The sequence below is a fragment of the Oncorhynchus clarkii genome, chromosome 18, assembly GCF_045791955.1.
Source record: "Oncorhynchus clarkii lewisi isolate Uvic-CL-2024 chromosome 18, UVic_Ocla_1.0, whole genome shotgun sequence".
NCBI classification, from domain to species: domain Eukaryota; kingdom Metazoa; phylum Chordata; class Actinopteri; order Salmoniformes; family Salmonidae; genus Oncorhynchus; species Oncorhynchus clarkii.
This window is the reverse complement of record NC_092164.1, coordinates 37,808,095-37,825,154: the sequence shown is the minus strand read 5'-3', so window position 1 is coordinate 37,825,154 and position 17,060 is coordinate 37,808,095. Positions and strand designations below refer to the sequence as shown.

At 41.0% G+C, this 17,060-nt stretch overlaps 1 protein-coding gene across 2 annotated transcripts; it reads left to right on the top strand.

Moving 5' to 3' along the window:
• Window positions 1–16,758, top strand: LOC139373431 (tyrosine-protein kinase STYK1-like). Of its 2 annotated transcripts, none has more exons than XM_071113913.1 (10): window positions 1–133; window positions 4,515–4,570; window positions 7,345–7,560; window positions 11,562–11,792; window positions 12,212–12,393; window positions 12,942–13,019; window positions 13,372–13,586; window positions 13,677–13,717; window positions 13,856–13,952; window positions 14,109–16,758. In XM_071113913.1, the coding sequence occupies exons 2-10, from the start codon at window positions 4,516–4,518 to the stop codon at window positions 14,302–14,304; spliced, it is 1,311 nt and encodes a 436-aa protein (XP_070970014.1). In that variant the 5' UTR covers window positions 1–133; window position 4,515; the 3' UTR covers window positions 14,305–16,758. The 2 variants fall into 2 exon arrangements, with proteins under 2 accessions (XP_070970014.1, XP_070970015.1); XM_071113914.1 differs by having other exon boundaries at window positions 42–133; window positions 4,438–4,570; window positions 14,109–14,426.
• The last annotated feature ends 302 nt before the right edge of the window (window positions 16,759–17,060 follow it).

Sequence of the window (17,060 nt, the reverse complement as noted above, 5' to 3'; positions counted from 1 at the left end):
GAGACATGAGGAAAGAAACACACAACAACAGAAGAGCGAGATTGACAGAGAGGCTGGGAAAGTGGGAGATGGCAAATATCACACACTGGATTTATCACATGGGGATAATAATAGACCATTGTTAACATCAAACGTGAGTATACTACTGCTTCTTATGAGGAGCTAATATCAAACGTGATTATACTACTGCTTCTTATGAGGAGCTAATATCAAATGTGAGTATACTACTGCTTCTTATGAGGAGCTAATATCAAACATGAGTATTCTACTGCTTCTTATGAGGAGTTAATATCAAACGTGAGTATACTACTGCTTCTTATGAGGAGTTAATATCAAACGTGAGTATACTACTGCTTCTTATGAGGAGTTAATATCAAACGTGAGTATACTACTGCTTCTTATGAGGAGTTAATATCAAACGTGAGTATACTACTGCTTCTTATGAGGAGCTAATATCAAATGTGAGTATACTACTGCTTCTTATGAGGAGCTAATATCAAACGTGAGTATACTACTGCTTCTTTTGAGGAGTTAATATCAAACAGGATAATACTACTGCTTCTTATGAGGAGCTAATATCAAACGTGAGTATACTACTGCTTCTTATGAGGAGCTAATATCAAACGTGATTATACTACTGCTTCTTATGAGGAGTTAATATCAAACGTGATTATACTACTGCTTCTTGTGAGGAGTTAATATCAAACAGGATAATACTACTGCTTCTTATGAGGAGCTAAAATCAAACGTGAGTATACTACTGCTTCTTATGAGGAGCTAATATCAAACGTGATTATACTACTGCTTCTTATGAGGAGTTAATATCAAACGTGATTATACTACTGCTTCTTATGAGGAGTTAATATCAAACGTGATTATACTACTGCTTCTTATGAGTAGTTAATATCAAACGTGATCATACTACTGCTTCTTATGAGGAGTTAATATCAAACAGGATAATACTACTGCTTCTTATGAGGAGCTAATATCAAACGTGAGTATACTACTGCTTCTTATGAGGAGTTAATATCAAACATGATTATACTACTGCTTCTTATGAGGAGTTAATATCAAACGTGAATATACTACTGCTTCTTATGAGGAGTTCATATCAAACGTGAGTATACTACTGCTTCTTATGAGGAGTTAATATTAAACGTGAGTATACTACTGCTTCTTATGAGGAGCTAATATCAAACGTGAGTATACTACTGCTTCTTATGAGGAGCTAATATCAAACGTGAGTATACTACTGCTTCTTATGAGGAGCTAATATCAAACGTGAATATACTACTGCTTCTTATGAGGAGTTAATATCAAACGTGATTATACTACTGCTTCTTATGAGGAGTTAATATCAAACGTGATTATACTACTGCTTCTTATGAGGAGTTAATATCAAACGTGATTATACTACTGCTTCTTATGAGGAGTTAATATCAAACGTGATCATACTACTGCTTCTTATGAGGAGTTAATATCAAACGTGAACATACTACTGCTTCTTATGAGGAGTTCATATCAAACAGGATAATACTACTGCTTCTTATGAGGAGTTAATATCAAACGTGATTATACTACTGCTTCTTATGAGGAGTTAATATCAAACATGATTATACTACTGCTTCTTATGAGGAGTTCACATCAAACGTGAGTATTCTACTGCTTCTTATGAGGAGCTTTGGATGCTGAGGACATAATACCATTCCACAATAAATGAGATTCAGCCTTACACAGGGAGCATGCCACGTAGGTTGACACGATACAATTTGTGAAGAAATGTGCAGTTACGGTTCAAATAAAGGGTCAAATACATTGTCGGCTAAAATACAAGGTCCAATATATTGAAACGTAAAAGTGTAATGTTTTGTATTATGTGCTGTGTATGGGTTGTGTATGGGTTGTGTGTGAGAAATGCATGTCAAAGAGAAATGCAGCCAGGCCGGTTGAGTGACACACATACTTACTTGTAAAGGGGCGAGGGAGGGAAAACGCAGAAATGCTGTCAGAATGTGCTTCCTAACAACACTATGTGGAGGAGTGTACTGTGACCGCGACTCATTATTGTTACCCGAGGACAGTGACAGAAATAGGTGACAAAACAAAACACACCCTAAGCCTATATATAATTTGGTTGAACCACATCCAGGTAGACAGTAGTAGAGTCGGGTGACTTTCAAGTGTTGAGTTTATCACTTTTCCTTTGATTTATCCTTCATCTAGACAGGTTGTGACCTGAAATAAAGTAAGGTGAGAAGGTCATAGCATGTCTAACCAATTCTTTTCTACCACAGTCAACTTGTTGCCTTGTATGAGAAAGTTGGCAAGACAATGACATAACATTGTAGAGTAAACACAGGTCCCCCAAGCTAGGCGGCCATGTTGTAAGTAAAGGATGTTATTATAGTATTATACTATACTGTATTGTATTATAGTATTATACTCCTAAACATGACTGCATAGACAACGCAACTGGTTCTTTGTGGTGACGGTTTGATCAATTTTGCCACTTTGAACATTTACATTTTACAATTGCACAGCAGCCAATCTATCCTCAAGTAAGACGGAAGAGAATTGTCCCAATCTCTGTCGTCGCAAGTTGACTCCAACTGTAGTTCCATCTAAGAAGCAAATGTCCAGGGAACTGTCAACGGGACCTCTACCTGTTCCATACAACCGGTTGTTGTTTTATCTCTGTGGTGACAAACGAAAAACAGGGGATGCATCTGAAATGTCACCCTATTCACTATGTAGTGGGGCCCATAGGGCTCTGGTCAAAAGTAGTGCACTATATAGGGTATAGGGTGCCATTTCAGATACACACAGTCTCTTCCTACTATAGCCCCTAATAATGACTTGTCCCATTGACCTGCCCTGAACCTGCCTACTAAATGTGAACAACAATATTCTGTCCACTTCCACTGTCGGTAGGAAGAGGTTATCAATGATTCCATTGGAGAATACTAGTCAGTCAGCCAGCCAGTCTGTCTTAGCATTATTCAGATGTCATGCCCAAATCATATGGAGATTAACTTCAAACAGCGATGCCATCAGAGAATGAATAGTGACCAATTAAAGTCAGACTGTGTGATGACACTTAAAGTGTGTAGTTGAATGTAACATACTGTACCCAGGCCTAAATACCACCAATGATGCGGCACCAATGCCCCGGTGTCATGTAAAAAAATAGTTTCACGATCGTTCTGATCGTGTTCTGATTGTGACATGATGCTGTAAAATTTCTCCCAGCGTGAAAATGTTCCCGCTTCAATATTTGCACGAGCATCTCTTTATGTGGCTGAGCTCGTGCGGATGTTCTCTCACACCCTCCCTAGACCTAAAAAAAAAAAAAAAAAAAAAAACTTCTGTGACCTTCACGTATTTGCTTCACACATCTGCCAATCAACGGTGACCAGGATTATTGACTCTGACCAATCAGAAGCTTGTTGAGGCGTGAGGTACCGGACTCGTGCGTCAAATATATATATTTTTTGCGATTGTAAAGACTTGGGCGCTATATTTTCGTTTGACAGTGCATAGATATCTGTTTGTTTGGTAGCTAAATAAAAAAAAGTTAACTGCACACATCTTAGAACAACCCATCTCCACCAGTTTACATCTAATTATGCTAGCTAGCTAAATCAAGGGCGAGGGCGTGTGAGAGACATCTGCACGAGCTCAGCCACCCACACAGACGCACGTGCAATTATTGACCGGGAACATTTTGAGGTTGTGAAATGTTTTACAACATGACGTCACAATCAGAACTATTTCACGCTGGGAAGATTTTTTTACATCATCCGGCATGCCCAACCCATCCAGGGTTTTACGTGATTAGGACACATGCCAAATGCCAAGCGTGGTATAACTGTATATACTGTAGCCATAGTCACGTTACTGTATCTTAAATTGCCTCAGCATCAGATCTAACCAGATACCATAGTTACTTGGGATTCCAATATCTAGAGTTAATCTAGGTTATTCACTCAGAAAGCAATCTCGCTGAGATTACATCAATAACACTAGCGCAGTCAAAACACATGTACACAGAATAACAAAAACATGTACCAGTGTTCAAAATGCTCACATTGTCATCGTTATCGATGGGGGGAAAAGTGCAAGACATGGACATTGTATGACAAGTGTACAACTGTACAGTCTTTTTCCTTTTCCTAAAGTAGACATTGATTAGCCTAGATTAGGGGTACTAAACTCTTACCCTGCGAGGTTCGGAGCCTGCTGGTTTTCTGTTCTACCTGATCATTAATTGCACACCCCTGGTGTCCCAGGTCTAAACCAGTCTCTGATCAGAGTGAAACAATGAACAAAAAAATGCAGTGGAATCAACTTTGAGATGGAGAAAATGGACTCCAGATGTCTTTGTGTGTCTTGTGTGACAGTAGAAGGTGTTTAATACTCCTTGCTGTGTCGTTACAGCCGAGGGCTTTATGAGGCTGCTGACCGGTGGTAATCTAATGATGATATCTGTGCGTTTGCTCGCTCCCACTCCTCAGGATGTCGTCCTACTCTGACGCTGATAATCAGTGTCAACCGGGGGACACCATCTGTGGTAAGTGCTCCTCTCTCATGATCCTTTTTCTCTTCTTCTCCTGTGTCGCCTTGTCCTGCACCTTCTACAATTTATACCCACTAGCTGTTGGGTCTCCAAGCCAAAGGTATTGACATAAAAACACTCCATGAACTTGGGCTCTTTAGATCCGATAGACCAGTGTTACCCCCACCCTGGTCCTCCAGTATCCTCAACAGCACACATTTGTATTGTAACCCTGGACAAGCACACCTGATTCAACTTGTCAACTAATCATCAAGCCCTCAATAAGGTGTTTGTCCAGGGTTACAACAAAAATGTGTCATTTTTATTTATTTATTTATCCGTTATTTTACCAGGTAAGTTGACTGAGAACACATTCTCATTTACAGCAACGACCTGGGGAATAGTTACAGGGGAGAGGAGGGGGATGAATGAGCCAATTGTAAACTGGGGATTATTAGGTGACCGTGATGGTTTGAGGGCCAGATTGGGAATTTAGCCAGGACACTGGGGTTAACACCCCTACTCTTACGATAAGTGCCATGGGATCTTTAATGACCTCAGAGAGTCAGGACACCCGTTTAACGTCCCATCCGAAAGACGGCACCCTACACAGGGCAGTGTCCCCAATCACTGCCCTGGGGCAATGGGATATTTTTTAGACCAGAGGAAAGAGTGCCTCCTACTGGCCCTTCAGTAATGATGGGGATACTCGAGGACCAGGGTCGGGAAACACTGGGATAGACAATGTTCTGGAAATAATAAGGAAATGTTTAACCGGGTTACATTTAGCTGTCCACTGATACATTTCTGGGTCGTTTTGCTAAACTTCCCACCAGTGTAAAAAGTGGGCTTTAACATTCTGTCACAAACTGGTTGTCCATTTACTGAGATTCTATTGGTGCCAACATATGATCAACATCACAGTCAATTTTTACACAAGATCTTTGTGTTTTAACCAAAACACACATTTCAAGGGGCATGCTATGTAAAGATAATTTGTGCCATATTTATTCCATTTGAATCTGCCTAGGGTGGAGACTTGTTCCCTTTCCCAGCCTTTACCAAACAGAGCTGTAATCAAAAGGAGCTGCAACCAACATGGTGGAGCCACTTCAACCGTCTAGAAAGCATTTTGGATACATAAAACGCCACATAGATGGCATCAGACCTGTGAAATATAGATTAGAGACACTGGTTTTATTAGGTACCAAACGAATATAAAAGGACACAACCTAGATTTGTCCATTAAAAGAAACACTCCTTTTCCACTATTAAAACACTGTGTCATATTTTTCCCGTTGATCCGTTATACAGCGATGACAGAAATGTGTTGCATTTGCTGTCACAGTACTCGTATCCAACATGCACACAAGAACGGCTGGGAACAGCACAGGGTCTGCCGCATTGTCCGCTACGTCGCCAGTCTACAGAGCAGCACAGGCTTAGGGGAAAGATAGTTCAGGCTCTCCGGAAGATTTTAAGGAACAAGAAGAATGTTCATTTCCAGACTGTTCATTTCTTAACAGTTGGCTTTAAGCATTCCAGTTGCTTTGGGACGGCACACTGTAGGTAGACTTAGCCAATCAATCACGGTGTGGAGCAAACACGTTGTACCACAATCTATACCTTTTTCAGCATGCTATTTCCTGTTGCACTTAAAAGGCCCAGTGCAGTCAAACTAGATTTTCCTGTGCTTTAACAATATATCTGCACACTACGAGGTTAGAATGATAGTGTCAAAATGATGATAATGCCCTTTCAGTGTTTGAAAAGACTGCCTGAAATTTCAGCCTGTTTTGGTGGGATGGAGTTTTGGCCTGCCTGGTCACTTTGCCAGGTTGGTAAATAATTAAATTGACCAATAAGAGAGTTCCAAATCTCTCTGCCAAACCTCTCTCCCCTCGCCACTCAGACCATTCCTAGACAGTCCAAGCAAAATTCTTGCTTGAGAAATTGCTCTTCTAAGAAGCTATTTCTGTTGCTTTTTGACAATTTTTTTAATTGAAAACAATCATAATAAGTTACTTAATTGTTACCCAGAAATGATTTGATATTAAAAAAAAACGCTGCATTGGACCTTTAAATGAAGGCAGTGTACACATTGTAAGTAGCTTACGAAATAAGATGATATGAATGAGGAGCACTAAATCACCCCTGACAAACAGTAATTATGTGTCTGAAATACAGTACCAGTCAAAAGTTTGGACACACCTACTCATTCCAGGGGTTTTCTTTATTTTTTACTATTTTCTACACTGTAGAATAATAGTGAAGACATCAACACTATGAAACAACACATATGGAATCATGTAGTAACCAAAAAAGTGTTAAAGAAATCCAAATCTATTTTATATATGAGACTCTTTCGAAACCCTTGAATGAGTAGGTGTGTCCAAACTTTTGACTGATACTGTGCATTCCTATTGGCATGTACTGTTGTTGCTACTTCAAGTGTATCATACTCAGGTTTCTGACTATCAAAACAAATGCCAGACCACACCTGCTTGCTTTGTACTATAGTGTTGACATAGACATTACAGAACACAAAGATCACCATTTCAGGGAGACAGACATAAAGAATAGCATTGAAAAGTCATCCTCAACCATTTCCATTCTGTACTTCTTTGGTTCTTTTTCACTCTATTGTTGCCCAATGTGATTCAGAAATGTTGTCCTTTCCCAGCACAGGGTAAACTGTAGCAGGTTAGACGTTAAGTGCCTTGTTAAAGTGCCCAACGGTAGTAATACTCTAACTCTGACATTGGTCTCTCTCGCTCTCCGTCTCGCAGAGATCACAGTGTACAAACAGGAAGTCATCATCGTGCCCATCCTGCTCCTTGCGAGCTTCCTGGTCACTCTGCTAATCGTTCTCCTGATGAGGTGCTGCCCTGGAAAGGGAATCCGCGGACGACCCAGCGTAATCCTAGCCCGACCACACAGCACCAGAAGGTTGAGCGCACACACACAGAGGCAAAGTGCCAGACAGAACGTACAGGGCATTGAGGGTAAGTTGGTGTGCACACTGATGTCATGCCAATGAGCTTGACTGATGAGTCAGCATACTTGTATCTTCCCACTCTGTACAAGTCTTTCTAGACAGATGGGTTGCTTCCGGCAATGTATTGACGCTCCAGCTCAATGCGTCTTTACAAGTTGTGTTGTCAGTTGGGACAGAGAGGATGAGTCAGAAACGGGATGCGTGTGACGTTACTGCCCTATTTTAAACATGAGCACAATTCCCGCCTGCATTTTAAGCCCCTCCTACCCAAACTCATGATGTTGGGAGTTTTTTTGTTTTGTCTGAAGTGGACCCTCCCCTGAACACCCCCCCCCCCCCCCCCCCCCCCCCCCCCCCCCCTGTTGGGAGTTTTTTTGTTTTGTCTGAAGTGGACCCTCCCCTGAACACCCCCCCCCCCCCCTTTCGAAATGTCATAGAGAAGCCGACATCCTCCCAAGAACTTGTGCCACTGTTGCCTCATTTCAACATGGAAATGTGGGTAATATTTGGTTGAGACGTTGATCAATGAGATTAAGCTTTATTCACCCAATCAAAAAGACAAAAGCTTGTTGAATTCCCAATGTGTTATCACTATGCTTTCAACCATCTAAAAGTATGATCAAATTCCAATGGAAAAACAATGTCAGATTTTTGGGGGTTTAGTTGTCATCTAAATGTGTTATCACTGCACTTTCAACCGTTTAAAAACAGAACAAAGTTAAAAATGGGAATATGTCAGATTTTTTGCATTTATACAACAACTTTATGTCTTTTCACTGTGCTTCCTCTAACAGCACAACCAAATGACCTGGATTGCAGTTAAGATTACATTCAAATACAATAGTGTGAGTGATCAATGCTGCTCAAGATTCTTCCCAGATTATTATAGATCTCCACAGACCTGCGAACAATGCATGCTATCTTGAACATGCGCACTTTCTATCATTTCATAAGAAAACATTTATAGTTACAGCAGGCTAACTTCAAAATGTGGCCATGGATGTGTTACTCATTTTAAAAGGTTGAATAAATACTGCTACAATACTTTGTAAGATAGGCCATTTAGTGTATTGCAAAAGTAATATTGAGTTGTGTTTTGGTTGACAATGCAGCCAAATATCAACATTATAAAGGATTTCTACAGCTTGCATAGTTTCATCTGAGCCACTGGTTTAATCCCTATTCCTTAACTTTTACAATTTTTTGCTTTAATTAGAGATGTGAATCCAACATATCAATCAAATGTATTTATAAAGCCCTTTTTACATCAGCAGATGTCACAAAGTGCTGTACAGAAACTCAGCCTAAAACCCCAAACAGCAAGCAATGCAGATGTAGAAGCACGGTGGCTAGGAAAAACTCCCTAGAAAGGCAGGAACCTAGGAAGAAACCTAGAGAGGAGCAAATATCTGTCGGGTGGAGATTATAAGAGTACATGGCCATTAAGGCCAGATTGTTCTTCAAGATGTTCAAACATTCATGGATGACCAGATGGGTCAAATAATAATCACAGTGGCCGTAGAGGGTGCAAAAGGTCAGCACCTCAGGAGTAAATGTCATTTGGCTTTTCAAAGCCGAGCATTAAGAGGTCGTAATATATTATTTGTTAACTTGTCGACTATTTAATAGGCTATTTACTGTATTGCGAAAATGTCATTGAATTGTGTATCAAATATTAACATTTGAAGGATATGTACTGTATCTTTTGTGCTACCGATTTAGTCTGGCTCTAATTAAAAATGGATATGTGTTGGCTTCACCTCTCCGTCTCAACCAAAGTTAAAGAATAGGACTAAATCAAATCAGACTTGATTTAAAGTGCATTTAAAGTTCAATTCAATTTAGTCAGTCTTTTAACTTGTATTTTAGGTTGAGATGGAGACGTGAATCCAAAGTATCGATTGTTCATTTGTAGACAAACCGGGAATTAAAAAGGCAGACTAAGTCAGTGGAACAGATGGAACTATTCAGTTTGTCTACAAATTAATCATTGATAGGTTGGATCCACATCTCCATCTCAACCAAAAATCTGAGTTAAAGAAGAGGACTAAACTCTAATTCAACTTTAAATGCACTATTCTTCAACTTTGATTTTGGGTTGAGATGGAAGAAGAGAATCCAACGTATTCATGATTAACTTGAAGATTACGTTTGAATTCAAAGCTTGAAACCCTAGACTTATATGTGTTGTCTATTTGTCGTTGAACACTGGGTTGAATTGAAACAATAGCTGCTGATGACTTTGCAAATGCTATATAGGCCTAAATAGTGTAATTGATGATACAGTATTTAACTTATGAAGTATGGCTACATTTCATTTGCTCTGTTAAACCTACTCTTTGGAATGACAAATAGCAACAGTGAATACATTTAGTTATTAAGGGATCTCTCAATAATCATTCTCACGATGGCACATTGGAAGTAGTCATTGACAAAAATAAAAGCTGGGCTTGGATAAAACCCTGGAAGGGAGACCGAAATGAATAGGAGATCAACTCTCCAGTAGGAGGTGCTGCCCAGCCTATAGATTGTTTTTAATGATAATGAATATAGTTGAACAGCTGATGTTGTTTCAAAAGGTACAAATTCAACATATTTTAGGTTTGTCTGTGTTGAAAATTGGCCACAATGATGACATAATCCTGTGGTTGAAATTTCACCCTCAAAACAACAGTTCACGTTGATTACTTTTTCAAGTTCTATGTATTGCCCAAGTAGATTCCACGTCACAATTGATTCAACCAGTTTGTGCCCAGTGGTGCTCTTAGGTCTGGGATATCCCAGACTAACTCTGTACTAGAAATACAGTAGTAAGCATTTACAAACTTTGTAAAGCACATACTTAGTCAATTGCTAAAGCACAATGATTGCCATATTGTTTATTTTAGACTTAATGCCGTGGTGTAAAGTGCTTAAGGAAGAATACTTTAAAGTACTACTTAATTCGTTTTTTGGGGTATCAGTACTTTACTATTTATATTTTTGACAACTTTTACTTCACCTCATTCCTAAAGAAAAGTATATGCACTTTTTACTCCATACATTTTTCCCTGACACCCAAAAGTGCTCATTACATTTTGAATGCTTAGCAGGACAGAAGATGGTCCAATTCGCACACTTATCAAGAGAACATCCCTGGTCATCCCTACTGCCGCTGATCTGGTGGACTTACTAAACACATGTTTGTTTGTAAATTGTGTTGGAGTGTGACCCTGTCTATCCATAAAAATAAAAATAAATATGTGCCATCTGGTTTCCTGACCATAGAAAGCCTGTATTTTCTATGGTAGAGAAGGTCAGGGCGTGACTAGGGGTATTAGTCTAGTTTATTATTTCTATGTGGGGCTCTAGGTTTAATTTTCTATGTTGGGGTTTGTGTATGATTCCCAATTGGAGGCAGCTGGTAATCGTTGTCTCTAATTTGGGATCATATTTAAGTTGCATTTTTCCACCTGTGGGTTATGGGATATTGTTTGAGTTACTGTGTTTTGAGTTAGTGCACGTAGCACCTTGTCACAGTTCGTTGTTAGTTTATTGTTGCTAAGTTTCACTATTAAAATATGTGGAACTCAACATACACTGCTGCGCCTTGGTCCGTCTCTACATACGAATGTGACATTTGCTTAATATAAGGATTTTTTATTATTAGTACTTATATTTTAGCAACTACATTTACTTTTGATACTTAAGTATATTTCAAACCAAATACTTTGACTTTTACTCAGTACTACTTTACTGGGTGACTTTCACTTTTACTTGAGTAACTTTCTATTAGGGTATCTATACTTTTACTCAAGTATGACCATTGGGTACTTTTTCCACCACTGTTTTAATGTAAATGTTTGCCAAAACTAGACTAACTCCTGGCATATATTTATTCACTTTAAAAAGCTTACTTACATAGGCAGAGACTGATTTTTGTTTTATAATGCATGAGTTGCATCTCTAGGTCTGAGGAATTTCATATATATAATTTGACATGTGTAATACCCATCTGTTCACCTGCAGCTCCTCCTGAGCTGAACCCACTGGAGCATGAGGAGTTACCTATGGGCACTCCGACCTGGCGTGACGCCGCAGACACCTTTTCTGCAGTACCGGAGACGCCCAGAGAGAGGCAGCATGGCTCTTTCAACCTAGTCACTCCGCTGCCCCTGTCCTTTGTCAAACCGAACGACTTTGTCACCCTCTGCCGGGCTAGGATGGACAACAGAGATGTGATTCTACGGACACTTAAAGGTAACATTCTTTGATATACATTGGAGTTATAAAATAGATGCTCCCATCCAGAGACTGACAGTCAGTGTATTGTAAGACCTTCAGGCTTATGAGTATAAAACCTGAAATGTTGGGGATGTTATCTGTTCTTGGTGTCACTTTGACATCTGATCGATATTCAAATCAACAGACCTAGGCCAACCCATAACAAAAATGGCTACATTTCCCTTCAGTAGCCTACTGACAGATATAGAAGGGGAAAAAATATAACACATTCAGTGTGTTTGAGGGGATCCGTTTGAGCAAAGCGAGGCACAGAATCACTAGTCTTGATAACATATTGAGTAGTTATGAGGGATGTTAGGTCATTTGTAGATCAGTGATTCTACGCAGTCCAACTGCAATGTGGTAAATCTCAACATGCACCTGTTCCCCCCCAGAGACCGCTGATGCCAGCGAGCGCCAGTCCTTCCTGGGCTTTGCCTCCTTTCTGTCTGAGCTGGGGTCCCACCCCTTTCTGCCTGGTCTGATAGGCGTGCTCTCCCTACGTACCCCCCTCATCACCGTGATGGAGGAACTGGAGCACAGGGACCTGCTGGGGTTCCTATGGAGGTGTCGACAGGTATGGTACTCCCATAGAGATGGATAGAGGTCTCAACTTTATATCTATGACCGCATGGGCAGCGCCATTGAGGCTACCGCCCATAGAAATCCCCACCCAGTTGACTACTTTAAAATGGGTGAAGCACAGTGGAAGCCCTCAATGGCAATGCCCATGCTAAAATGGCTTATGTCCATGATGAGTCCTCTATATAACTCTATGGGTACTCCTACATTGCCAAATAGCTGGGGATGTTCAATAGGGAGAACACGGTTTTAAACAGAGTGAAACGAAGAGGTAGCCTAGATTGTTTCACCAAAACGTTTTGCTCCAGACTGGAGTATACTGACCATGATGCTGATGTGTTAGGGACGGGTCTTAGCCAGAGATCTGCCTTGCACAACCTTTACGTAAATCGTGAATTGTCGCCTGGTTTGCCTGAACATTCGAGTTGTACATGGATCTCAAGAGGCTGCGCAAACACTCTGTAATCATTTAGACTACAGTGAATATGGACATGACCATTAGTGATAGTGAGAATGGAGACTCACAGTGCTGTTTCTTGGCAGGACACAGGCAGGGAGTCCCCATGCGACATCACAGAGAAGCGCATCTTCACCATGGGAGGACAAGTGGCTTCTGCTCTGGTTGGTCTTTCTCTCTCTCTCTCTCTCCTTTCCATCCATCTCTGTCCGTATGTCTACAATTGAAAATTATAGTTCAAGTTGAGTGCATATGCTATGAAAATATCGATCTTACGATTCCGTCATTCTTATTCAGAACTGTGTAAGCACTTTGGGACAACTGCTGATGTAAAAGGGTTAATGCATGCATATCATTTTAATTTATAAGTAGAGCCAATAGTTTTACCTCATCAAGTCGTGTGTTTAGGAAAAACTCCTGGCCTTACCTACTTGATTTGTCTGTATGAATGGCTTTTACATGCTTGAATGTCCCATAGCCATTGTAAAACAGCATCCTCTCTATTTGTGCATTCAGGAATACCTGCATGGTCAGAGCTGTATCCATGGCAACATTGGAGCTCGGAGCGTGTTGGTTGGCAGAGACCTGACAGCTAAACTGTGGGGATTGGGTCCAGCATACCGCAGGAAAACACAAGCAGGAACTCCAGGAGAGCTGGAGAACACCGAGACGAGGAAGTGGCAGGCTCCAGAAGTATTGGCAAGGAGACTTGTCAGTCAAAGCAGTGACGTGTAGGTCGCCAATCTGATTGGACATATAATATGAAATAGTCATGAGACTTTTAACGTTGACAGTAATCTCTCAACCATCCTTTTTTGCAGCTGGTCTTTTGGCATCCTGCTCCATGAAATGGTGACACTCGGTAAATGCTTTTCTAAATAAATAATCTATCATTACCGGTCTGTTAAACTGTTACAACCATCACAAATGTTATCCCACGGATATAATGTTTATCATGTACACGCACCCTAATAATCTCATTTAATCCTCCACTTTGTAGGTGACCCACCATTCCCTAAAGTCATGGCCAATGATCTTCTCCAATACCTCCAGAGAGGAAAGACTCAGAAGAGACCCGCTAATTGTTCTAACTCACTGTAAGCGACCACATTAAGTAATAATCCGTTAATAATGACCTAGTATACCACAGAAAACATATAACAGTACTAGTTCTTAGACAGTGATACAAGTGGCCACAATGATCCCCACAAACCAGTTAAAATTGGTTCCAAAAGCTACTGTACCTTTTTCAGGTATTCCATAATCAAGTCCTGTGGCCAGTTCGCTCCACACGAGCGCCCTGCATTGGCTGAAGTGGTCCGGAAGCTTCAATCAGGAGAGAAGAGTGCCAACGATAGGCCAGTTCTTCGAGTGCCTGGGCCACTGGACATTGAGAAGTACCTGCACGAGGCGGGATATGGAGAGGCCTACAATTACACTGTTCTCTGATTGGCTCCTGGGCTTCTTGTTTAAATCTAGGTCATAAATTCAGTGTCGCTTTTTCACATTACCGTGAAGACTGCTGGAAGAGCGTTTCAAATGTCAAAACACCAAATCTTGTTTTTCTTTAGGTGCCAGGTGCCATACTATCCGCAATACAATGTGAGAGACTGAAGAAACACTCAGGTATCAGGACATAACTATACTGAACAAAAATATAAACGCAACATGCTACAATTTCAACAATTTTACTGAGTTCCAGTTCATATAAGGAAATCAGTCTATTGAAATGAATTAATTAGGTCCTCATCTATGGATTTCACATCACTTGGCAAGGGGCACAGCCATGGATGGGCATAGGACCACCCACTAGGGAGCCAGGCCCAGCCAATCATGAGTTTTTCCCCATAAAAGGGCTTTATTACAGACAGAAATAATCCTCAGTTTCATCAGCTGTCTGGGTGGCTGGTCTCAGATGATCCCACAGGTGAACAGGCCAGATGTGGAGGTCCTGGGTTGGCGTGGGTACACGTGGCCTGCAGTTGTGAGCCCGTTTGGACTTACTGCCAAATTCTCTAAAACTATATTGGAGGTGGCTTATGGTAGAGAAATTAACATTAAATGATCTGACAACAGCACTGGTGGACATTCCTGCAGTCAGCATGCCAATTGCACCTGCCCTTAGAACTTGAGACATCTGTGTTGTGACAAAACTGCACATTTTAGAGTGGCATTTTATTGTCCCCAGCACAAGGTGCACCTGTGTAATGATCAGCCACATCTGTCAGGTGGATGGATTATCTTGGAAAAGGAGAAATGCTCACTAACAGGGATGTAAACAAATGTATATTTTTGTTCAGTATGTATGTATATACAAAGCAATCTGCTTTTTCCATGACAGACTGACCTAGGTGAACGCTATTATCCTCTTTGATGTCAATTGTTAAACCCACTTCAATCAGTGTAGATGAAGGGGAGACAGGTTAAATAAGGATTTTTAAGCCTTGAGACAATTTAGATATGGATTGTGTATGAGTGTCATTCAGAGGGTGAATAGGCAAGACGCAAAATGTAAGTGCCTTTGAATGGGGTATCGTAGTAGGTGCTAGGTGCACTGGTTTGTGTCAAAACTGGCAATGCTGGGCCTCCCGAGTGGCGTAGTGGTCTAAGGCACTGCAGTGCTACCTCTGCCACTTGAGATCCTGGTTCAAGTCCAGGCTCTGTCATAGCCGGCCGCGACCGGGAGACCCACGGTGCACAATTGGCCCATAGCCATCCGGGTTTGGGAGGGTTTGGCCGGCAGGGATGTCCTTGTCCCTAGCGACTCCTGTGGTGGGCCGGGTGTTTCCTCTGACACATTGGTGCGGCTGGCTTCCAGGTTAAGCGGGCATTGTGTCAAGAAGCAGTGCGGCTTGGTTGGGTTGTGTTTTGGGGTACGCACGGCTCTCGACCTTCGCCTCTACCGAGTTGCCGTGACTGAAGACTGGATACCACGAAAAAGGGTAAACGTTTTTTTTAAAGATTACAAAAAAATAAAAGAACGACAATGCTGCTGGGTTTTTCTTGCTCAACAGTTTCCACCGTGTGTATCAAGAATGGTCAACCACCCAAAGGACATCCAGCCAACTTGACAACTGTAGGAAGCATTGGCGTCAACATCCTTGTGGAACGCTTTCGGCACTTTGTAGAGTTCATGACCTGACGAATTGAGGCTGTGCTGAGCGAAAAAGGTGTGGGTGCAACTCAATATTAGGAAGGTGTTCCTAATGTTTGGTATAATCAGTGTATGTATGTATATATATTTATATATTTATCCACTGTCTATATACTGAATATCTATGTGGCTCCAACGGAAAACCAAATGAACCTTCCCTGCAGGCTACAATGCCAGTGTCTTCCAAGGCCCTACTTGGGTCTCTCTCCCACACTAGCAGATATATAATTCTACATGTAAACTGTGGCCACTCACACTTTAACCCTTTAAACAACCACCAGTCTGCAATTTAGTCAAATAGAAATGGCTGAGTTTCTCATCATCATAAAATCTAGCCCAGCAGGGAAGGTAAGTTAAAGGGAAAATTCCCTCAAACAATCTTTTGGTATCCCCCCCCCCCCCATTAGCCCACTTTTAATACAGTCCCAAGATGTTTTGCATGTCAGCAGTTTTGAAAATATTCAAGAAGTGTCACCAGCCACATGATCATAATGATGCATGGTACATGTATATCATATATCACTTGAGTTTCCCTTTGAGGTATCTGTCGTACCACAAAGCAAAGTGCTCCTTTCTTTATGTTCTTAGTTGAGCCGGGATCCCTGCCTAACAAATGTGCCTTAACAAACTCAGAAGTCTTAACCAGCCATAGGACTGTCACGTAAAGAGCACCGCTAGCTATTACACATACGTTCAGTCTACACAACACTCATCACTTCAGTTGCAAAATAAAAGCACTACCACTTCTGCGTGTTGTCCTAGTAGTTGGTTTATTATAATTTTTTGCATGATATTGACCTAGCCTTCGCCAAGCTTTAAATTTAAAAACATACAATTAGCAGAGCACCTAATCATAAGATTATTGATTATTCATAATAGCCACAGTCATTGCTACTGTCACAAGAGCCTTGGATAGGTGCAAGTTATGAGGAAAGCTATGAGGAAGACCACAACCCAGGGTCATGTTCATTAGGGCACGCAGCATAAAAATGACTGATTCTTATTGGATAAGTCCAGGTAGTCCCTCTATGTTTCAGTCAGTTTCCTTCCG